Consider the following 24,952-nt stretch of genomic DNA (forward strand, 5'->3'; position numbering starts at 1 on the left):
CCAAAACTAGTGTGTGTTAGTCCATTAGTAATATTCACATGTTAGTATATTAGTGAGGTTAGTACTTTACAATCTATAAATTAGTAGGGATTAGTAGAAATTAGTAAAACTAGAAATAGGCAGGAAGTAAGAAAAGCGAGACTGGAAAGAAGGGGGGAAACCACGAAAACCCGGAACCACCCGAATAGTGAAATCACACAAGTACAGGGGAGTGAAGCAGCTCAGGGAACACAGACACAGAGACAGTACTGGGGAGACAAGTGACCGGAAACACAGACTACAACAGTATCTGCTCAGAGGCCCATTACGTGTGGCTTGTTTCTGTGAATCTTGGCTAACCCCTCTGCCCCTGTGATGGCAGGTTTGAGCAGGCCTTCGTCAGCAGCCTGATTCTGGGCCGGGTGGGTGATTCCTTCTGGACTGCCCTTCAGGACCTCAACAGCACCGGAACCTTCCGCTGGCTCAGCGGAGATGAGGTCTCCTACACCAACTGGAACAGGGACCAGCCAGGTAGGCTGAGCATCGGTGGGAGGAGCCTTAGTCTGCCTGTACATATGATCTGCCTCAGTGGTTCCCACCTCAGTCTTCCATTTGATCTGTTGTTGCCTCTTTCTATGTGATTGTTTTGAATATAGCACAATAAGCACAATGTGAACATTAAACATTCATTTTACTATGCAGACATAATGCGGCTTTGGTAAATAATCCCTCTAAGCCTGAAAACTACTAAAGTAAATTAACAGCTTGTTAAAATTCTGGGATTGCAACTGTGGTTAGAACCAAAATGAGAATACATAGGGGGCCCCAGGACCAAGGTTGGGAACCCCTGATCTGAACCAGCCTCATATTGACTGCTGATCCTCAGAGCTGCTAACTCTGGTAGCTGGGCTTGTAAACCTGCTAAATGCCTAAATGTGGATGTATGGACTGGCCTGGTCAACTGGACATGGTATCATATGAACCCAAAATTGGCATATGAAATATCACCTTGTCAATATCGAGCTCTTTATGATCTGCTCCTTATTTATTGATGATAAGACCAGAGTTACATTGAAAAAAGTCACACTTAACATTGATAAAACAATCTAAATACTATCAAAGTTGGACAAAGGGGCATGCCTCCGCATAATTGCAAAGGTAGCCAGTTACTGAAAAGGAGAGTTATCATTCAGAAAACCAATATAGAAAATAAGGTTACACTGATGTAAGTAACAATCACAGTCAGCGTAGGATTCACATTCTTTAAACTGGTGTATTGTGATGTCACTTGCATTGCAAACATTTAGCAGTTCTGAATGGTCTACATTCTCAATGTGTTTGTATCTCAGAGGGTCTGCAAATGGCTGTGGCATTCAAGGAGAAATATCACCTGTCTCTGTTCCAGGCCTTGGTAAGGGTGGCTGTGTTACCCTGGCGACTGGTGTCAGCACAGGCCTGTGGGAGGTCAGGGACTGTGGCTCTGACAAAGCCAAGTATATCTGCAGGCAGAACCTGGACACATCTCTGAGCCCTGAGACCCCTGCCCTACCCCCCGGCCCCGCCCCTACCCCCAGCCTCACCGGAGCCTGTCCCCAGGGCTGGAAAAGCAGCGGCACCTTACGCAACTGCTATAAGGTACACGCTGCGTCCCCTTAAACTCTGTACCTTTGACACAGAGCAGACTGTGTCCCCTTAAACTCTGTACCTCTGACACAGAGCAGACTGTGTCCCCTTAAACCCTGCACCTATGACACAGAGTACACTCTGCGTCCCCTTAAACTCTGTACCTCTGACACAGAGTACACTCTGCGTCCCCTTAAACCCTGCACCTCTGACACAGAGTACACTCTGCGTCCCCTTAAACCCTGTACCTGACACAGAGTACACCCTGTGGCACCTGAAAGGGATGCTTTGTTATTTTTCAAGCAGTTATGTTTAATTTAATTTTTGGTTGGAACTTATTCTTATGGTGCATGCAACCTGAGACCACTACATGCAAGAATAGAAGTGGTGTGGCTTCTTATGTTCGCAGTACCGCGCATGGAGAGAGGCAAATTACTGCGATGTGAAAGAAGATCTCTAAACAAGATCAATTCAAAGACACTAAAAATGGGTCCCGTTTATGGAAATCCAACTTTCAGGGGGAAAAATGACTAAGATGGTCTTCATGTCACATTCTCCAACTACATTTAGGCAATCCAGATCTAATGAAAATGTGGCTAGTTGTCCTCAAACGGAATACCAGCATGCCAATTCACCTTCCCTCTTCAAACTCTCAGCCCCTATCTATCACAACTCCTCATTCGTAAATTCGGGCTCAGATAAGCAGCGTTCAGCAGCGCAGCTGAAACTTTCCTGTTTCTTAGTGGGACGTAGCGGTTGCTCCAGCGTGCGTTTGTGAGCAGGGTGTCCGGTGTGCGGCACCGCAGGCGGGAGGCTCTCAGGGTCCCGCCTGGCTCTCCTCTCACCGCTGCTCCCCACTGGCCTGCAGGTCTTCCACTTCTCACAGCAGGACCAGAAGCAGAGCTGGCAGCGGGCTCACCTGTTCTGCCGGCAGCACGGAGCTCACCTGCTCAGCATCGCCGACTTCGAGGAGGAGCAGTTCGTCTGGCAGGTCCTCCATGAGGCTTTCGGGTGGGTGGGGCCTCGTGCCCTCGGCTGCTCCCCGTGCCTTTCTGTAATTCGGCACAGAGCAGTCCGTCCTCACTGTGTGCACTTGAGTTACACATCTTGACTCAACGGAACCGTGTTTGTCCTCTTGTATTCATTCGTTTTTATTGGATAACCCTCTTTAACTGTTCTTTTTACTTTTAGCCTTTATTTTATGATGTTTTTTATTTAGAGATGACTGACTGTCTTTGCTTAATTTTTGAGCACCTTGTAATCTGTAATGCACTTTGGGAATATAAAATGTACTTAATAATAACCATTAATAATAATAATAATAATAATAATAATAATGTGATTGTGTGATTCACAGGGAGTCGGAGGATCACGAGCAGCACTGGTTCTGGATTGGGCTGAATCGCAGGAACCCGGATGACAAGGGGAGCTGGAAGTGGAGTGACGGGCTGGGGGTGAGTCATCGCTCCCTCCCCCTCCCAAACACCCCCTCACCCCTCTCTGATTTCTCGCCTCACACCCAAAGCCTGAGTTAGCCTCTCTATCGCCCAGTCTGCACAGTCATTCACACTTAGTCACAATTTACAATTACACAATAGCTCTGTTGCATTAGGTTTAATGAGAGCGGTTGGATCTCTCGTCTGCTGAGCTGTCTGTGCTGTCGTCTGACACCCTGCTCCTACGGCACAGTATTCCTACCACAACTTTGGCCGCTACTTCCATGAGTACGACATCCGCCAGTGCGCCGTGGCCGACCTGGGGACCATGCAGTGGATGGCCATACAGTGCGAGTCTGAGCTGGACTGGATCTGCAAGATTCCCAAAGGTGCCTCAACTTATCCCTGCAGCACTGCGGTACACCGTACAACACACTGCAGCAGTACAGAACTGCAATCTGCAGCACTGAAAACTGCAGCAATACAGCACTGCAGTCTACACACTGCACAGCGTAGCACAGAAATATAGCACCGCGATCTACACACTGCACAGCGTAGCACAGAAATATAGCACTGCAGTCTACACACTGCACACTGTAGCACAGAAATACAGCACTGCACACTGTAGCACAGCAGTACAGCACTGCATTCTACACACTGCACACTGTAGCGCAGAAATACAGCACTGCATTCCACACACTGCACACTGTAGCACAGCAGTACAGCACTGCATTCCACACACTGCACACTGTAGCACAGAAATACAGCGCTGCATTCTACACACTGCTGTATACCCAGCAGTGCATTGCATTTTGCTGTACAATACTGCACACTGCATTGCACATGTAAGATGCCACATCCAGCTACAGTGCATAGTCCTCACCAACTATAGCATTTAACACATCAACAGAAATGATAATATTATGAATAAATGTGGTGTTTTCTTCTCAGGAGCTGTTAAGGCGGAACCTGATGTCACTGAAGGTAAGTCTAAACTGCAGTGTCCTGTTTATTCTATGCTATTCTATTCTATTCTGTATTCTTGTCTTTGTCAAAGTTATCTTTGCCTAGTCGACTGATTGCTGCTTTTTCATTTTTCCTGGTATGTGATGTGTGTGTGTCTCTCTCTCCCTCCCTTTCTTCCTTCCTCTCTCTCTCAATTTCAATTTTCAATTTTCTTTTTTCAATTTAAGTTGCTTTATTGGCATGAAATACAGACATACTTATTGCCAAAGCATACATATATAATATGTAAAATAATAATAATATTAAAATAATAATGGTAAATGTAACAATATATACAAATAACAGCATTGACAGCAACAGAAGTAAATAAATAAATATGTACAATGTTTATATGGGGTGGGTGGTCACTCACTGTCCCTCAGGTTATGGCAGGCATAACCTCTCTCTCTCTCTCTCTCCCTCCCGCCCTCCCCCTCCCCACAGAGGAGTCCAGTAGTCAGCAGTGGTTGAAGTTCCAGGATGCTGAGTATAAGATCTTTGACCATCGGTCCACCTGGAACCAGGCCGAGCGGATCTGCACCTGGTTCCACTCCTCCCTGGTTTCTGTGCATTCACCTGAGGAGCACGCCTTCCTAATGCAGACCCTACAGAAGGTAAGTCAGCTAACTGCACCAGAATGCAGCTCTCTGTACCAGAATGCAGTTCACTGTGACAGCACACAGCACACTGCGCCAGCATGCAGCTCTTCATACCAAAATGTGGTTCACTGTAACAGAACACAGCTCTGTCCCAGACTGCAGCTCTCTGAACGAGAATTCAGCTGTCTTCATCAAAGTATAATTTGCTGTACCAGAATGCACTTCACTGCACCAAAGTACAGTTCGCGGTAACCAGTAAATGGTTCACGGCACCAGAATACAGCTCTCTGTACCAGTCATTCTCATTGTACTAAAGTATAGTTCACTGTGCCAGAGTCAATCTCACCTATGAGTATAGTTCACCATACTAGTATAGCACAGTACAACATGGTTCACCCTACTTTTAGGGTTTGTAATAGTGAAAGTGCCTCCCAGAACCAGTGTAGCTGTTCTGTAGACATTTTGGATGTGGATACCCCATAACGGGTCTCTTTGTACGTCTTGAAACATTCAGTACTAAAAGGATGCTTTGATGGCCTCTTGCCTGTCTCCTCGCTGTGGAACCTGTGGCTTCTGCCTGGCTCATAGGAGACCAAAGTGGAGGGGCACCTGTGGTGGGTCGGGCTGCACACCCAGGAGAATGATGGGCGCTTCTACTGGGCCGACGGCACTGTGCTCAACTACGTCACCTGGGCTGCCGGCAAGCCCCGCCCCATCAGCCGCGACCGCAAGTGTGTGTACTTGACGGCCAACAAAGGTGAGCGGCTGCAGGTGTGTGTACCTGTGCCTGCAGGAACAGGTTTGTGTGTAGGGCAGCTAACACAGCTGAGTGGCTGCAGGTGTGTGTACCTGTGCCTGCAGGAACAGGTTTGTGTGTAGGGCAGCTAACACAGCTGAGTGGCTGCAGGTGTGTGTACCTGTGCCTGCAGGAACAGGTTTGTGTGTAGGGCAGCTAACACAGCTGAGTGGCTGCAGGTGTGTGTACCTGCGCCTGCAGGAACAGGTTTGTGTGTAGGGCAGCTAACACAGCTGAGTGGCTGCAGGTGTGTGTACCTGCGCCTGCAGGAACAGGTTTGTGTGTAGGGCAGCTAACACAGCTGAGTGGCTGCAGGTGTGTGTTTGTGACAGGCGCAGTCTGTTTCTGAGGGGAAATGAAAATGAGATGGCTGCTGTCATTGCTCAGTGTGCTAACGGCCCCACGGGGCTGGGTGCTGTCTGTCTCTCCCCCCGGCCCAGAGGAGTGGGGTGACCAGAAGTGCTTCTCTGACCTGCCCTACGTCTGCAAGAGGGTCCACATCTCTTCTGTCAACCCGCCCACCAGACCCCCACCACCCCCGCCCGAGGGCTGTCCAGAAGGCTGGGCCCCTTTTCACCGCAAGGTACAGCCCCGCTCCGCCCCACCTGACCCCACCCCACCCTGTCCCACCTGACCACACCCCACTCCGCCCCACCTGCTGGGTACCTGCTGTAATGGTTTAATGTGTACCTGGTGTAATGGGAGCCCAGTGTAATGTGTACCTGGTGTAATGGGAGCCTGGTGTAATGTGTACCTGTTGTAATGGGAGCCCGGTGTAATGTGTACCTGTTGTAATGGGAGCCCGGTGTAATGTGTAGCTGCTGTAATGTTTACCTGCTGTAATGTGAGCCTGGTGTAATGGGTACCTGCTGTAATGGGAGCCTGGTGTGATGTGTACCTGCTATAATGTTTACCTGCTGTAATGGCTGCCTGGTGTAATGGGTACCTGCTGTAATGGGAGCCTGGTGTAATGGGAACCTGGTGTAATGTGTACCTGCTGTAATGGGATCCTGGTGTAATGTGTACCTGGTGTAATGGGTACCTGGTGTAATGGGAGCCTGGTGTAATGGGAGCCTGCTGTAATGGGAGCCTGGTGTAATGTGTACCTGCTGTAATGGGTACCTGGTGTAATGGGAGCCTGGTGTAATGGGTACCTGCTGTAATGGGAGCCTGCTGTAATGGGTACCTGCTGTAATGGGAGCCTGGTGTAATGTGTATTTGGTGTAATGGGGTTGGGCCATGCTGCAGTCTCTTACCCCAGGTCATGTGATCCCTGTCACCCTGCAGTATTGTACCATGCTTCAGTCTCTTACCCCAGGTCATGTGATCCCTGTCTCCCTGCAGTATTGTACCATGCTTCAGTCTCTTACCCCAGGTCATGTGATCCCTGTCTCCCTGCAGTATTGTACCATGCTTCAGTCTCTTACCCCAGGTCATGTGATCCCTGTCTCCCTGCAGTATTGTACCATGCTGCAGTCTCTTACCCCAGGTCATGTGATCCCTGTCTCCCTGCAGTGTTACAAGGTGTACGGGCATCAGGATACAAAGCGGGTCACATGGTCAGGAGCCAAGACCCTGTGCGCGACTCAGGGAGCTGGTCTGGCGGTGCTAACCAATTCTCTGCAACAGGGTACACTCTCACCTCGCTATTACACCCTCAGTTACTGTGCTTTTCCTCTCTGTACTGTGTTCTGTCTTATTAATATAAATACTTATCATTTACAGTGGAAAAGTTTCTGCTGTATGGAAATATGATTGCCTTGCCAGCAGACATTCAGTTCACTGCTTGTGTGAAAATTATATGTGTGGAGTGGACAATGATACTTCGCCAGCCCTCACCCTTCCCCCCTCCTCTCCTCTCTTTCCTCTTCCCCCTCATCTTTTTCTTCTCCACCTCCCTTCTCTACCTCCCGCCACCTCCCCCTTCTCTCCTCTCCTCTTGTTTTTCTCCTCTCCTCAAACAGCTTTTCTCACCACTCTGTTGCCCAACATCAGCTTCAGCCTGTGGATCGGGCTCTCGGACGCAGAGAGGCAGTTCCAGTGGATTAATAAAGATCGGCTCACCTACAGTAACTGGGCCCCTGGAGAACCTGTGGGCCGCAGAGACCCCGTGCTCACGAAGGCGGTAACGTCGGCGCTGCCTCTTATCTCATCTGTGTGCCCAGTTTGTCCTAACTGCCTCTAATCTGTTTATTCACACGTCCTAACTGCCTCTAATCTGTTTATTCACACACTGTCCTAACTGCCTCTAATCTGTTTATTCAGACACTGTCCTAACTGCCTCTAATCTGTTTATTCACACACTGTCCTAACTGCCTCTAATCTGTTTATTCAGACACTGTCCTAACTGCCTCTAATCTGTTTATTCACACACTGTCCTAACTGCCTCTAATCTGTTTATTCACACACTGTCCTAACTGCTTCTAATCTGTTTATTCACACATGTCCTAACTGCCTCTAATCTGTTTATTCACACACTGTCCTAACTGCTTCTAATCTGTTTATTCACACACTGTCCTAACTGCCTCTAATCTGTTTATTCACACACTGTCCTAACTGCTTCTAATCTGTTTATTCACACATGTCCTAACTGCCTCTAATCTGTTTATTCACACATGTCCTAACTGCCTCTAATCTGTTTATTCACACATGTCCTAACTGCCTCTAATCTGTTTATTCACACACTGTCCTAACTGCCTCTAATCTGTTTATTCACACACTGTCCTAACTGCCTCTAATCTGTTTATTCACACACTGTCCTAACTGCTTCTAATCTGTTTATTCACACATGTCCTAACTGCCTCTAATCTGTTTATTCACACATGTCCTAACTGCCTCTAATCTGTTTATTCACACACTGTCCTAACTGCCTCTAATCTGTTTATTCACACACTGTCCTAACTGCCTCTAATCTGTTTATTCAGACGCTGTCCTAACTGCCTCTAATCTGTTTATTCACACATGTCCTAACTGCCTCTAATCTGTTTATTCACACACTGTCCTAACTGCCTCTAATCTGTTTATTCACACATGTCCTAACTGCCTCTAATCTGTTTATTCACACACTGTCCTAACTGCCTCTAATCTGTTTATTCACACACTGTCCTAACTGCCTCTAATCTGTTTATTCAGACGCTGTCCTAACTGCCTCTAATCTGTTTATTCCCACATGTCCTAACTGCCTCTAATCTGTTTATTCACACACTGTCCTAACTGCCTCTAATCTGTTTATTCACACATGTCCTAACTGCCTCTAATCTGTTTATTCACACACTGTCCTAACTGCCTCTAATCTGTTTATTCACACATGTCCTAACTGCCTCTAATCTGTTTATTCCCACATGTCCTAACTGCCTCTAATCTGTTTATTCCCACATGTCCTAACTGCCTCTAATCTGTTTATTCACACACTGTCCTAACTGCCTCTAATCTGTTTATTCACACATGTCCTAACTGCCTCTAATCTGTTTATTCACACACTGTCCTAACTGCCTCTAATCTGTTTATTCACACATGTCCTAACTGCCTCTAATCTGTTTATTCCCACATGTCCTAACTGCCTCTAATCTGTTTATTCACACACTGTCCTAACTGCCTCTAATCTGTTTATTCACACACTGTCCTAACTGCCTCTAATCTGTTTATTCACACACTGTCCTAACTGCCTCTAATCTGTTTATTCACACACTGTCCTAACTGCCTCTAATCTGTTTATTCCCACATGTCCTAACTGCCTCTAATCTGTTTATTCACACACTGTCCTAACTGCCTCTAATCTGTCTGTTTATTCACACACACTGTCCTAACTGCCTCTAATCTGTCTATCCACACACTGTCCTAACTTGTTTCATGTTTATTAGTGAAATTGATTTGTCATAGCATTCTGGAATAGATTCCTTGTATTTTCCTTATGGGTTGATGGCAAATTTGGCTAGAGTTAGAAAAGTTACAGCTAAAGTTTGTTTGCCAGCTAATAAACAGACTACTTTTTTTTATGGTTCTCTAGTAATCAGGTCAGGAGCTCTCTTCACACATGCATGCCCAGCGAAGTTCTCTACTGTTCTAGGGTCATTTGTGAATAAGAGCTCGAGTCTGCATGCCCACTCAGTTCATGCTGAATTGTTAATACAGCAGTGTTCCGTGTTCTTTGTGGAAAACCAGTGGAAGCGCCTCTGTCTCAGGCTGTTGGCAATCCTGCTGTTTCAAGGTCCTCACTTGTACAAACGCTTCTTAAGTGCACCTGTTTCATGATCAAATAATACCTTCTGTGCCTCATGTTATAGCAAAGTATGTAACCATGAAAATGATTTATTGTTCCAAACGTAAAACAGAGGTTTTTATTTTTGCCCCTCCAATGCTCATTCCATGCTGGCTGTTGTAATGACGCCCCCTACTGACGATGTGTGTCAGGTGAACTGTGTGGTGGTGCTTCACGGGAACCCAAAGAAGAACGCTGGGATGTGGGCGTCCCGAAGATGCGAGGTGGAGAGGCACGGCTTCGTCTGTCAGAAGAGTAAAGGTACTGAGGAGAGGCGGAGACAGCAGCGTCTCACACACACACTTACGCACACACACATACACACTCACACACACGCACTTACGCACACTAACACTCACACACACATTCACACACACACTCGCACACACTCACACACACACACTCACACACACACACATTCGCACACACACTCGCACACACACGCACACTCACACTCACACACACATTCACACACACACTCGCACACACTCACACACACACACTCACACACACACACATTCACACACACACTCGCACACACACGCACACACACTCACACACACATTCACACACACACTCGCACACACTCACACACACACACATTCACACACACACTCGCACACACACGCACACACACACTCACACACACCTTCACACACACACTCGCACACACTCACACACACACACTCACACACACACACATTCACACACACACTCGCACAAACACGCACACACACACTCACACACACCTTCACACACACACTCGCACACACTCACACACACACACTCACACATTCACACACACACTCGCACACACACGCACACTCACACTCACACACACATTCACACACACACTCGCACACACTCACACACACACACTCACACACACACACATTCACACACACACTCGCACACACACGCACACTCACACTCACACACACATTCACACACACACTCGCACACACTCACACACACACTCACACACACACTCACACACACACACATTCACACACACACTCACACACACACTCACACACACACTCGCACACTCACACTCACACACACACTCACACACACACACATTCACACACACACCTTCACACACACACTCACTGTGTTTGGGCCCTCTGCAGCAGAGTCACTGGGTTGGAGCCAGGCCCGGTGCCACGAGGGGGCAAGTGGGGGCTTTGCCCCCTCAGTTGTATTTTCTGCCCCCCCTATAGAAAAATAGCAAAAACAACAAAAATATTGGCTGAGATACAAGTGTCATAGAGACGACAGTAATGAAACACCTTCTTTGAAGTTTTCCCCCATAAAATATTTGAAGCTTGTTATCAGATCCAGTCTCTTTTCCAACTGCACAAACAGCATTCAAACATTGTTCTGAAACATAGCGCTGTTATTTTAGAAGCACGGTCTGCGCTGTTTGTTGTGCGTTGTCAAGAGATTTATTTATTAGATTTGCACCTCACGGCACGCTGTACGCGATGTGATTCACCTCTTCAGGCTGCACCTCTCCCCATCCCTCCCTACCTCCCTGTAATCTCTAAATTGACTGTAAGCTTAGGGTTGTAACTAGGTAGCTGTTTCTTAGTTGACTTAGTTAATGCACTCGTGTCTTAACTACTGCTTGCATTTTTTGCATAGACTGCGTTGTTGCTGTTCTTGTTTGTGTTAGTGTTAATCAGTTTAACCTACAGGGTCCAAGTTGAACTATGCGGTTGTTCCCTGCGCTTGGAAACGGTACTTCTCTCTAGGGTTTTCAACACACTTGTTCCTGGTTATGGTTATACACTTTGTTGTACGTCACTCTGGATAAGAGCGTCTGCCAAATGCCTGTAATGTAATGTAATGATAAAAAAATAAAAATGAAAAGTTAGAACCTTTAACACTCAAGCTAGTTTACTTGCTAAATAGTTAGTTCAACTTTCGCCATCATGTTACGTAGCTTGTTTGCTTAGCCAAAAAGCAGTTCAGGAATAAAGTTGGATATCAGAATGTGGCTCTGTAAGAAGAGAAAAAACACCGTAGTGACCCCAGCCGAGGCCAGTAGCCCCAGCAGCAACAATGATATCGCCGAGCCCGAACTTAATCTGCTGGCTCCACCAGCCGCAGAAGATGTTACCCCGGCGGCAAGCAAGGTCAGTGGTTAGAATCGTTCATAAATTCTATTATTCTGCGTCTTGTAGACCTACTTTCCGAGTGCTCCGATTCCCTAAATTGTGCGAGGACACAGGTCTAATACTGGCTTCACCACTGCTGTGAAATAAATGTATTTGATTTTGAAACAGTAGTCTTGTGTTGTTGTTATTTAGCCTCTCAGAGGCTATTGCATGGTTAAATCAATGAATTCCATGAAACCTACCACCAGACCAATTTTAGGTGGTGACCTAGCAATCTCCCCCAAATATTCCTATTTCTGGCCACGACACACAAACACATGGAAAAGTTAAGGTATGGAATTGTTCGCATCTAGTCAAAACGCCACTATATTGCCACCTGCAGAATGAAAAAAATTTTGAAATAGGCATAGCAGGATGATAACCTACTGTTTTACTATATAAAAAGATTTGCCCCCTCGCAATTTTGAACTGCCCCCTCAGTCACGTCATCCTGGCGCCGGGCCTGGTTGGGGCCCCTGTAGCACAGTCACTGTGTTGGGGCCCTCTGTAGCACAGTCACTGTGTTGGGGCCCTGTGTAGCACAGTCACTGTGGTTGGGGCCTTCTGCAGCACAGTCACTGTGTTGGGGCCCTCTGCAGCACAGTCACTGTGGTTGGGGCCCTCTGCAGCACAGTCACTGTGATTGGGCCTTTGGTTTCTACTTTCTGCAGAAGAAAGAGTGCCCCCTGCTGACCCACCAACACCTCATCCAGCAGCAAGCTATTTCCCTAAGTCTTCCATCTAAGTGCTAGGCCAAGTTCAACCCAACTATGGCTGTGGCTGCTAGCCCTGCCAAAGGCCCGGGCTGGCAGGGTTACTGGTGTAAATGGGTGCGTGCATGCGTGCATGTATAAATGTGTGTGTGTGTGTGTGCGCGTGCGTGCGTGCATGTATAAACCCTGTGCGTGCGTGCATGTATAAATGTGTGTGTGTGCGTGCGTGCGTGCGTGTATAAATGTGTGTGTGTGTGTGCGTGCATGCGTGTATAAATGTGTGTGTGCACGTGCGCGCGTGTGTGTATAAATGTGTGTGTGCCTGCGTGCGTGCATGTATAAATGTGTGTGTGCGTGCGTGCGTGCGTGTATAAATGTGTGTGCGTGTGTGCGTGTATAAATGTGTGTGTGTGTGTGCGTGCGTGCATGTATAAATGTGTGTGTGTGTGTGTGCATGCGTGCGTAAATCTATGTGTAAATCTGTGTGTAAATGTATGTGTGTGTGTGTGTGCTTGTGTAAATGTGTGTGTGTGCTGTTTTCTCTCAGATCAAGCCCTGCCCCCGAGCGTGGACGCTTTCCCCCCCTCCGCCTCGGGACCGCTGGAGTTTGGGGGGGTGACGTACCGCGTGCTGAGCCGGCCGCTGGACTGGACGGGGGCGGTGCACGTGTGCGACTCGCTGAACGCCACGCTGGCCTCCGTGCAGGACCCCTTCCAGCAGGCCTACCTCACCCTGCTCTTAAGCACCCTGCGGTGGCCAGCCTGGATCGGTCTCTACGGCAACGGGGTGAGAGGCGGCGGCAGCCATGTTCTGAGCGCTGCCTGGGGAATGTTCCGGTTAGAGCATTATCTCATACACAAAGGGCAGTCTGGCTAATAATCATGAAATGTTTTCAGTTGAATGTGTGAATCTTTTTGCGTACATATGGTAGCTGTCTCTTTCAGAAGTACAGTCATCTCTCTTCTGTTCTTATCTCCTTCCCTCTAGGGAGTCATTTTTCAAATAGCTTTTTGGACAGCTGTGCCTAATGTGCCAACAAAGCAGGGAGTTATTCAAATAGACCAAAAAATTTATTTTTATCATGATTCCCATGATAAAAATATATATTTGTGAAGTCAGCTGGTGGCAGGATTTGCTGTTTGCTAAAAAGTAGCTGTTTGCCCCGTCTCTACCTCAGTTCTCTCATTCACAGCAATTTAAATGTGTCCGTAATCTCAGAAATGTTATCGTAGTGATCTGCAAGGTGTAGTGCTCTTGCAGGTTTTGTAAGATAAATGAGTTCCGTCTTTAAAAAAGTTCCCTCTGATAGTTTATTTCTCAGGTACGATGTCACTCTTAGATATGCAGAGGGTGTCACTCATTTCGTTTTCTGCATTGTAGTTTAGGAGCAGAACCAAAAGAACCATTATGACTGTAATTACCCATCGGCTAATCGATTATTCATGTGGTGAAACTGTGCTGAAATTCACTGCATGGGCTACAGCGACACCTGCTGGTCAATGAGCAGAAAGCATGCCAGGAACGAAATGGAAAAACTGTGGTACTGTACTGTTATGTTGTACGACAGCCCTACAGTTTTTTAAGCTGTATGAGTCAGAGGACTGCTTTGCCCAGCCTTGCAAGACAGAAGCCTCTGTGATCATAAACAGATTTTGACAGTGTTAGATTATCCATGCATGTAAGTCTATGAGAGAATACTGTGAGAACCGAAAATTCATTGTGTGGCAAGGGCACCACGTCTATTTAAAAATGAAAGAAAATCTGTTGATATCAGGGCTTTTGTCTTTGGCTGGACATGTGACTGTGAGTATATGTGTGTCCTCATGTGTATACATGCACATGGCTGAGTATACAGAATAGGGAGGGAGGGAGCCGAACGTTGACCCTTGACCTTTGACCTGCCTGTGTTTTGCTCAGGCCCGCAGTTACTCCTGGCAGGGGGCAGGGCCAGTGACCTACAGCAACTGGTTCAATGGGAAGCCAAGCCACACAATGGGGTGTGGTCACATGGTACATACCGGCCAATGGGGTGTGAGGCCCTGCGAGGATAAATTGGACTTTTCAGTCTGTCAGCTGAACACAGGTACTGTTCATGCTTCTTTGTGTGTATGTATGTGTGTGTGTGTGTGTGTACATGTGTACTTTCTTTATGTGCATGTTTATATGGGTGTACATGCGTGTCGGTGTGTGTGTGTGCATTTATGTATGTCTGTGTTTATGTATGTACATGTATGTGACAATTTAAGGGGAAAACCTGAATAAATTAGTAAAGAAACATAACAAATGCAGACACTTCCATACAGGTTATACAATTAAGCATTTAACATCCTATCCTGCTCTGTGGCATGTATAAAAATACTGAGCAGGCCCAGTTGACCTCAATTTTGGATCAAGATGACAAGAGAAAAAGATCTAAGTGACTTTGAAAGATGGTTCATTATTGGGGCACGGATATCAGGAGCTTCAGTCACAAAGACTTCTCAACTGGCTTGTGTTTCAGTAGGAACAATCATGATTAAAGTGATCTATGGGAAAGACATCAGTAAATAGGGTTGGAAATTGTGGTCGAAAGTGCACATGCAATGACCATGATGCTTGTGCCTTAGTGTGATATGTAAGAAGAAACAGAAGAGCAACTCTTCCTCAAGTGTTTGAGAATGTCAGTGCAGGAAGTAATCAGACTGTGCCAGCAAGAACAGTCCGTCAACAACTACATAGAGAGGGATATTATACTGTGTGTGTGTGTGTGTGTGTGAGAGAGAGAGAGTGTGTGTGTGTGTGCAGTTATGTGTGTGTGTGTGTGTGTGTGTGTATACGTGTGTGTGTAAGTATCTGTATGTGATTATGTGCAGTTATGTGTGTGTGCATGCTCTTGTGTGTCTGTGTGTCTGTGTGTATGTGTGTGTTTGTGTGTGTGTGTGTGCGCGCAGTTATGTGTGTGTGTTTATGTATGTGTGTGTGTATGTTTGTGTGTGTGTGTGTATGTGTGCAGTTATGTGTGTATGTGTGTGTGTGTGCAATTATGTGTGTGTGTGTATGTGTGTTTGTGTGTGAGAGTGTGTGTGTCTGTATGTATGTGTGTGTGTTTGTGTGTGAGAGTGTCTGTGTGTGTGTGTGTGTGTGTGTGTGAGAGAGTGTGTGTGTCTGTGTGTATGTGTGTGTGTATGTGTGTGAGAGTATCTATGTGTGTGTGTGTGTGTGTATGTGTGTGTGAGAGTGTGTGTGTGCAGTTACATGCATGCTTGTTAGGGCTGTAAGAGCCTCTCTCTCTCAGGGCCAGGCAGTGATCATCCCTGGCGTTTCTCTGGGTTCTGTCCCCGGCCGCTGGGCGGGTGGAGCTGGGTTCCCTTCCGCAACTTCTGCTACTCCTTCCACCTGGAGCGGCTGCAACAGCACCGGGAGGCCAACAAGACCTGCGCCAGTGGTGAGCACAGAGATACAGCACATACTGCACAGATACAGCACAGAGATACTATACATACTGTACAGATACAGCACAGAGATACAGCACATACTGCACAGAGATACAGCACACACTGCACAGAGATACAGCACATACAGCACAGAGATACAGACATACTGCACAGAGATACAGCACATACAGCACAGAGATACAGACATACTGCACAGAGATACAGACATACAGCACAGAGATACAGCACATACTGCACAGAGATACAGACATACTGTACAGATACAGCACAGAGATACAGCACATACTGCACAGAGATACAGCACATACAGCACAGAGATACAGACATACTGCACAGAGATACAGACATACAGCACAGAGATACAGCACATACTGCACAGAGATACAGCACATATTGCACAGAGATACAGACATACTGCACAGAGATACGGACATACAGCACAGAGATACTGAACATACTGCACAGAGATACAGCACATACTGTACAGATACAGCACAGAGATACAGCACAGAGATACAGACATACAGCACAGAGATACAGACATACTGCACAGAAATACAGACATACAGCACATACTGCACAGAGATACAGCACATACAGCACAGAGATACAGACATACTGCACAGAGATACGGACATACAGCACAGAGATACAGCACATACTGCACAGAGATACTGAACATACTGCACAGAGATACAGCACATACTGCACAGAGATACAGCACATACTGCACAGAGATACTGAACATACTGCACAGAGATACAGCACATACTGTACAGATACAGCACAGAGATACAGCACGTACTGCACAGAGATACAGCACATACAGCACAGAGATACAGCACATACTGCACAGAGATACAGCACATACAGCACAGAGATACAGCACATACTGCACAGAGATACAGCACATACAGCACAGAGATACAGACATACTGCACAGAGATACAGACATACAGCACAGAGATACAGCACATACTGCACAGAGATACAGCACATACAGCACAGAGATACAGACATACTGCACAGAGATACGGACATACAGCACAGAGATACAGCACATACTGCACAGAGATACTGAACATACTGCACAGAGATACAGCACATACTGCACAGAGATACAGCACATACTGTACAGATACAGCACAGAGATACAGCACATACAGCACAGAGATACAGACATACTGCACAGAGATACAGCACATACTGTACAGAGATACAGACGTACTGCACAGAGATACAGACATACTGTACAGAGATCCAGAACATACTGCACAGAGATACAGCACATACTGCACAGAGATACAGATATACAGCACAGAGATACAGAACATACTGCACAGAGATACAGCACATATTGCACAGAGATACAGCACATACTGCACAGAGATACTGAACATACTGCACAGAGATACAGCACATACTGCACAGAGATACAGACATACAGCACAGAGATACAGCACATACTGCACAGAGATACTGAACATACTGCACAGAGATACAGCACATACTGCACAGAGATACAGATATACAGCACCAGAGATACAGAACATACTGCACAGAGATACAGACATACAGCACAGAGATACAGAACATACTGCACAGAGATATGGCACACAGATACAGCACAGAGATACAGAACATACTGCACAGAGATATGGCACACAGATACAGCACAGAGATACTGCTCACAGATACAGCACAGAGATACTACATGTACAGCACAGTGATACTGCACAGAGATACAGCATATACAGCACATATATATGGCACATACAGCACAGAGATACGGAATAGAAATACAGCACACAGATGCAGCACAGGGATACTGCACATACAACACAGAGACACTTCACACAGATACTGCACAGAGATACTGCACACACATGCTGCACAGATACAGCACAGATACTGCACAGAGATACTGCACACAGCATCCACTTATATCATTGCAATTTTCATGTGTGTCTTTGCTCCCTCTCTCTCTCTCTCTCAGTGGGTGCGGAGCTGCTGTCCATCCTGGATGAGACAGAGAACACGTTTGTGTGGGAGCACTTGCGGGGATATGAAGATCAGGCCCAGGGGGTGTGGCTGGGTCTGTCCGTCAACAGCAGGGGTAAGAACCCCCGAAAAGTAGCCATGCACACTGTGAGCCAGGCCTGGTATCCCCCATTCCTCAAGGGCCTAATCCGTTCCCCCCCCAATTAGCCTGACTCACTTAGCAGTATATACCAGCACCAGTTCACCTATAGTTGAGACCAAAACTCAAGGGGACTAAAGAACTCTTCAGCTAGCCTTTATGAGCTTGTGAGTAAATGGCACTAAAATATCAGATCATGTCATAATAGGGCTAATTAAACTCTAATTAATGGCTAATTAAATTCTAATTAAGAACAGAAGTGGGCATCAGCCCTTCAGAAATGATCTGTGAGTTTCCGTGGCGCCCAAACCGTTCAGAGTTCAGCGGTGACGTGTCTGTCCCTTCTGTGGCCTGCAGGGGGCAGCCTGGCTTGGCCGGACACCTGGGGGAAGAAGGAGGTGGGGTTCACCAACTGGGAGGTGCAGGACACCAATCTGAGCATGCTGTCGGCCAACACCTGCTTCTGGGTCCAGAGCAGCAGCGGGCTGTGGATGCCTGGGCCCTGCACCAACCGCACGCAGGCCGTGGTCTGCAAGACCCTGCAGAGTGAGCAGCACGCACAAACCACACACATACCGCACACCAACCGCACGCTAACTCATACAGACACACACCAACCGCACACTAACTCATACAGACACACACCAACCGCACACTAACTCATACAGACACACACAAACCACACACATACCGCACACCAACCACACGCTAACTCATACAGACACACACCAATCGCACACCAACCGCACACTAACTCATACAGACACACACCAACTGCACGCAGGCCGTGGTCTGCAAAACCCTGCAGAGTGAGCAGCACGCACAAACCACACATACCGCACACCAACCGCACACTAACTCATACAGACACACACAAACTGCACACCAACCGCACACCAGCCGCACCGACTCACACAATTACACACCAACACATACAAACCACTCACCAACTCACAATTACACACTAACACATACAAACCACTCACCGACTCAGACAATTACAAACCAACACATACAAACCACTCACCGACTCACAATTACACACCAACACATACAAACCACTCACCGACTCACACAATTACACACCAACACATACAAACCACTCACCGACTCACACAATTACACACCAACACATACAAACCACTCACCGACTCACACAATTACATACCAACACATACAAACCACTCACCGACTCACACAATTACACACCAACACATACAAACCACTCACCGACTCACACAATTACACACCAACACATACAAACCACTCACCGACTCACACAATTACAAACCAACACATACAAACCACTCACCGACTCACACAATTACACACCAACACATACAAACCACTCACCGACTCACACAATTACACACCAACACATACAAACCACTCGCCGACTCACACAATTACAAACCAACACATACAAACCACTCACCGACTCACACAATTACACACCAACACATACAAACCACTCACCAACTCTCACAATTACGCACGAACACATACAAACCACACCACAAACTTCAATACACCACGAACTTCAAAAAATCAGTACACCCTAGCACATACAATCCACATGATTATCTGTCACAGGAACAGCCACACAGGGGACAGAGGGAGTAGGGAGACCTGAGGGAACAGCCACACAGGGGACATAGGGAGTAGACAGACCTAAGGGAACAGCCACACAGGGGACAGAGGGAGTAGGAAAACCTGAGGGAACAGCCACACAGGGGACAGAGGGAGTAGGCAGGCCTGAGGGAACAGCCACACAGGGGACAGAGGGAGTAGGCAGACCTGAGGGAACAGCCACACAGGGGACAGAGGGAGTAGGTAGACCTGAGGGAACAGCCACACAGGGGACAGAGGGAGTAGGTAGACCTGAGGGAACAGCCACACAGGGGACAGAGGAAGACTTCAGGGAACAGCCACGCAGGGGACAGCGGGAGTAGGTAGACCTGAGGGAACAGCCACACAGGGGACAGAGGAAGACTTCAGGGAACAGCCACGCAGGGGACAGCGGGAGTAGGTAGACCTGAGGGAACAGCCACACAGGGGACAGAGGGAGTAGGTAGACCTGAGGGAACAGCCACACAGGGGACAGAGGAAGACTTCAGGGAACAGCCACGCAGGGGACAGCGGGAGTAGGTAGACCTGAGGGAACAGCCACGCAGGGGACAGAGGGAGTAGGCAGACTTGAGGCAACAGCCACACAGGAGGAAGACAAACATTCTGTGGGTACTGGGTACAGACTGAAATTTAAACTCAACTTAAATCCCAATTATGTATTTAACAGATTTTATTTGCTCTGTGCAGGTGTGGAGTCTTCTGTGACGGTAGTGTCAAATTCGGAGGGGTTCCCGGCTCTGGTTCCGGTGCTGGTGGGGATTCTGGTTCTGGTTCTGGTTCTGCTCCTGGCAGTGGTGGCGTTCCTGTACCGTCGCGGCCGGGGGCAGTCCCGGGGCGCCTTCGAGGGGGCGCGCTACAGCCGATCCAAGGCCTCACCCGAGGGGCAGCTGGAGAAGAACATCCTGGTGTCAGACATGGAGCTGAACGAGCAGGCCGAGTAGCCCTGGGACGGACGGACAGGGCGCAGGGGCAGGGGACGGACAGACGGACGCACGGAGACGCCCAGTCATCGCTTGCCTCTCCACTGGAGAGGAGGAGAGAGCCCTGCGGAGCAATGTGGGTGGAGCCGGATTACAGACCCCGCCCCTCAGCCCACTCAGCAACGTGACCCTAGCCACACGTCCATTTTAGACGCGCCCCTTTTCCTACATGCACCCAGTTGGATCCATTTTAGACCCGCCCCTTTCCCTACATGCACCCAGTCGGATCCATTTTAGACACGTCCCTTTCCCTACATGCACCCAGTCGGATCCATTTTAGACGCGCCCCTTTCCCTACATGCACCCAATCGGATCCATTTTAGACACGCCCCTTTTCCTACATGCACCCAGTCGGATCCATTTTAGACACGCCCCTTTTCCTACATGCACCCAGTCGGATCCATTTTAGACGCGCCCCTTTTCCTACATGCACCCAACCGGATTCTGTTGTCTTGGTCAGCCCACAGGCCCACCCATATGAACGATGCCATATGGTGGTCATTACCGCCCCCCCCGAACAGTGCTGAAGTCGGCAGTGTACTGAAGCATGTCTGTTACTCTGCTTTGCTACTCAAACGCGCATACCTGAAGGAACACCTTCTTTTTGAAGCTGCTGTAATGCTCTTGCTGTCTCACATGAATTGTGCCCTGCTGCATTAAATGCTGAGTCACTGCTGTTCCAGGTGATGAGCTGCCATGTTTTGTGGGCTATGACAGCTTCCCTCTGTACTTAAGAACATTAGAATATAATGATGAGAGGAGGACATTCAGACAGTCGATGCTCATCATTTACCTACAGTGTAGACTCTAGAGAGCATCCAGCACCATGTCAAACCTGGATCTGAATACCTGTTATACACATACCAGCCCTCTATTATGACACATCCAAGTATATCTGCAGTGAAGCTGAAGTTTTTGAGCAGTGCAGCTATTGTGAATGAATTATTGTTGGGAAATGTAAATTCTGGGTGGGGCTGCCCTGGTCTCTGCTACTCCTTCTCCGTTTGTGAAAGGGGGGGCCTGCGTTTTGGGTATTGCTTGAGTAGAGCTGCTGACTGACCTTCAGATTTCAAACAGGTAGGAGAGTGCTGGAGAAACAGGCCACAGTGAGATATGTGATTCATAATCGGTGTGACTCCACAGTGAGAGATGTGATTAAGAATCGGTGTCACTCTGGTGAGAGATGTGATTAATAATCGGTGTCACTCTGGTGAGAGATGTGATTAATAATCCGTGTGACTCCACAGTGAGGGATGTGGTTAAGAATCGGTGTCACTCTGGTGAGAGATGTGATTAATAATCGGTGTCACTCTGGTGAGAGATGTGATTAATAATCCGTGTGACTCCACAGTGAGGGATGTGGTTAAGAATCGGTGTCACTCTGTGGTAGAGATGTGATTAAGAATCGGTGTGACTCCACAGTGAGAGATGTGATTAAGAATCGGTGTCACGCTGCATGTAGTCGCCCTATCTGCAGCCATGGTAACAGCGCTCCGGTCGCCATGTTTGCTCATGCCGTAAGCGGCCCTGCCATTTGAAAAAGCAGACTTCTTATGTTAAACAGCTGCGACTTGAAGCTGCAGTGATTAGTTATTACTCAGAATTACAGGCAAGTGCTACTACACAGTACATTATACATAACAAAAAACAAAAAATCACTGAATCACTAAAATTTCTTAAATTAAAAACTGGCCTTAGAGTGGGTTGTATGATCAGACCTGCACTTACTGTATGTTGCTTCGGATAAAAGCATCTGCCAAATAAATGTAATGCAAATGTAATGTAATCAGATAAATTGAAAATGGTAATTGTCATGAGTTATACATGAACATTCACCAATCACTGGTGGTTATTGAGCCAGGAAAGAGCATGAATTCTGTACCTGACTCTCACGCCGTCTGCCATTGGTCAGTCAGTCACTTGCTCCTGCAATGAGAAATACTCTCACGTTGTCTACCATTGGTCAATCAGTCACTAGCTCCCAAGCGGCCAAAACCAGACTTCGTTTTTGAAGCTCATTTCCTGGACTTGTTGTTCCTGGTTGCTCACTAGCACCACTACGATTGGCTCCAGTATAGGTGTTTTCATATCCGGTTTCCATGTAAGTCTGTGCGAAGTCAGAAAATGCAGGCATCCCATTTCGTAGTGATTTCATTATGGCGTGTGCTATTTACAGCTGCAGTAGACGACCATAAAATAATCCTCCTCTTAAGTTTTTCGGTAGCCGAGTCATTTTTACTATTTCCTTTAGCCTACTTATCCAAATAATTAGTTGGCAGAAAGCGTAATCAGCTTGCTATATTTGGTAGTCCAGTAGCCTATGCTAAAACTTTGCAACTTCGGCTACCAAGCTATTTGACTAACTAGCTAACCCTAACCGGCAAATATTCAATCTGTCAAACGTGTTTGACGGCTTGTCAGTCGTGTACATTCCGTAAATGTCTACTTGGGCCATGCTTCACGCATGTGACAAAGCTACTATAATCCCGATTTTGGGATAAACATTGCAAAATTTTCAGTTTCATGAAGCGAATTAAGAGTCTTAAGGTTTATTTGCTGAATAACATACAACACACGATGAAATCACACACACACAATTTAACGAAATTAACCATCTTTGTAAGACTGGCATTTAGAAAGGAACATGTTTTTAACATTTAAGAGACCGACAAGAGCATTTAAGACAGTGGTTCTCAGAATCGGTCCTGGGGGCTCCTTGCGTATATTGGCTTTTCTCCATTGATTTTGATAATTTACAAGAAAAAAAAAATAGCCTAATAATAATTAGAAATTCAATGTACATTATTTGTGTCTTCATGCACCAGGTGGAAAACTTGCTGTACAAAGTGCGTTGTCATATTTACACGCCTGCAGATCAGTTATTAAAATATTTGGTAGATTTGTTAATCATCGCTGATAGTGTTAGTTTTTATTCGGTAGAAAGTGACTTGCGAACGATCGGTCAGCTAGCGTCACCCAGCAAGTGAACACCACAAATGGCGATGGAGTAGCTAGTAGCAGTTACTGGCTCATTAACTGACTGTGGCGAAAACCTACGACGATAACTTGCTCGGTTAACAGCAGGTCTACCAGACAGTTATATGAAAATTAGCCTAGTCAAATCACCAGTAGCCTACACGTCTCTGATTGATTGACCATTAGTGTAGTCGATGTTCTTCCCCTGTGGTTCATATTGCTAATCCGTGAGCTAACCATGGATAGCCTACCTAGCTCACTGGCAAGCTGATATGCTAGCTAAGCATATTTGTTTTGCTGAGAAACATAAATTGAAGATAACTGAACATAATTGTATTATTAATGGCATACATATAACGTGATTACATGACACAGTACAGTCACGGATGGAAATTAAACTCCGTAAACATTTGATAATATATTTTAAAACATAACGGCAGACAGTCAGCTAGCCTCAAGTTCGTTCTGCAATCGTTCATTCAGGTTGATGGGCTTTTCCGCACCGGACTGTCAATCACATTAATCACAAGACCGCTTAACTCTATGGTTTTGGCTCCAAATCGACAACATGGCCGCGCCCACCATTGAGCTCCAAAACGTGTTTTAGAGACCCACGGAGAGGCAATGGGTGACGTCACAGTAGCTTTGTCCATATTTTTTACAGTCTCTGTTAGCTCCTACAATGAGAAATACTCTCACGCTGTCTGCCATTGGTCAGTCAGTCACTTGCTCCTACAATGAGAAATACTCTCACGCTGTCTGCCATTGGTCAGTCAGTCACTCACTCCTACAATGGGAAATACATCAGCCTGCAATATTTTTCTGGGCAGGGTAGAGGGGTGGTGGGGTTGTTAATTTACCAAGTTTCTGATTTTTAAGAAATTTTATCCCAAAGCTTCACCTCCTTTATTTCTTTTTATCTGTTTCTTTCTTGTTTGATTGTGGAGAGTCCTTAACTGAGCCCGTTCTTTGAGTGAAATAGGTTAATGTCCTGAAAGAAGAGTTTCTGTTTCTACTCGTTTAGGAGACCCCGTCCACTGAATGTGCTGTTCCTTAGGATGTGGTCTCATTTTTCCATCAGTCCCCATGCCATGGCAGACTCATGCAGTTCCCTTGCTGTGATATCTGTTGAGTTGATTGACTGGTTCAGAAGCCAGACATTTTATCTGAATTAAGCACAGGCTTCTGTGCAGACAACATGGCCTGTTAGTCATGCACTGTG

The 24,952-nt window shown here is 46.9% G+C and overlaps 1 protein-coding gene across 1 annotated transcript in view; it reads left to right on the forward strand.

The window, feature by feature from the left end:
- The window catches only part of LOC118216882 (C-type mannose receptor 2-like), an 85,834-nt gene extending 62,978 nt beyond the window's left edge, over window positions 1-22,856 (forward strand). The window contains exons 11-28 of the mRNA XM_035398470.1: window positions 362-510; window positions 1,385-1,614; window positions 2,471-2,613; window positions 2,960-3,056; window positions 3,292-3,427; window positions 3,990-4,022; window positions 4,488-4,657; window positions 5,231-5,399; window positions 5,879-6,021; window positions 6,954-7,068; window positions 7,403-7,563; window positions 9,849-9,957; window positions 13,119-13,357; window positions 14,489-14,654; window positions 15,846-15,995; window positions 18,002-18,121; window positions 18,503-18,691; window positions 20,462-22,856. Coding sequence (XP_035254361.1) covers window positions 362-510; window positions 1,385-1,614; window positions 2,471-2,613; window positions 2,960-3,056; window positions 3,292-3,427; window positions 3,990-4,022; window positions 4,488-4,657; window positions 5,231-5,399; window positions 5,879-6,021; window positions 6,954-7,068; window positions 7,403-7,563; window positions 9,849-9,957; window positions 13,119-13,357; window positions 14,489-14,654; window positions 15,846-15,995; window positions 18,002-18,121; window positions 18,503-18,691; window positions 20,462-20,715 — 2,773 coding nt within the window. The 3' untranslated portion in view covers window positions 20,716-22,856. The remainder of the gene's footprint in view (window positions 1-361; window positions 511-1,384; window positions 1,615-2,470; window positions 2,614-2,959; window positions 3,057-3,291; window positions 3,428-3,989; window positions 4,023-4,487; window positions 4,658-5,230; window positions 5,400-5,878; window positions 6,022-6,953; window positions 7,069-7,402; window positions 7,564-9,848; window positions 9,958-13,118; window positions 13,358-14,488; window positions 14,655-15,845; window positions 15,996-18,001; window positions 18,122-18,502; window positions 18,692-20,461) is intronic.
- The last annotated feature ends 2,096 nt before the right edge of the window (window positions 22,857-24,952 follow it).

Source organism: Anguilla anguilla, chromosome 17 (genome assembly GCF_013347855.1).
Source record: "Anguilla anguilla isolate fAngAng1 chromosome 17, fAngAng1.pri, whole genome shotgun sequence".
Lineage (NCBI taxonomy): Eukaryota > Metazoa > Chordata > Actinopteri > Anguilliformes > Anguillidae > Anguilla > Anguilla anguilla.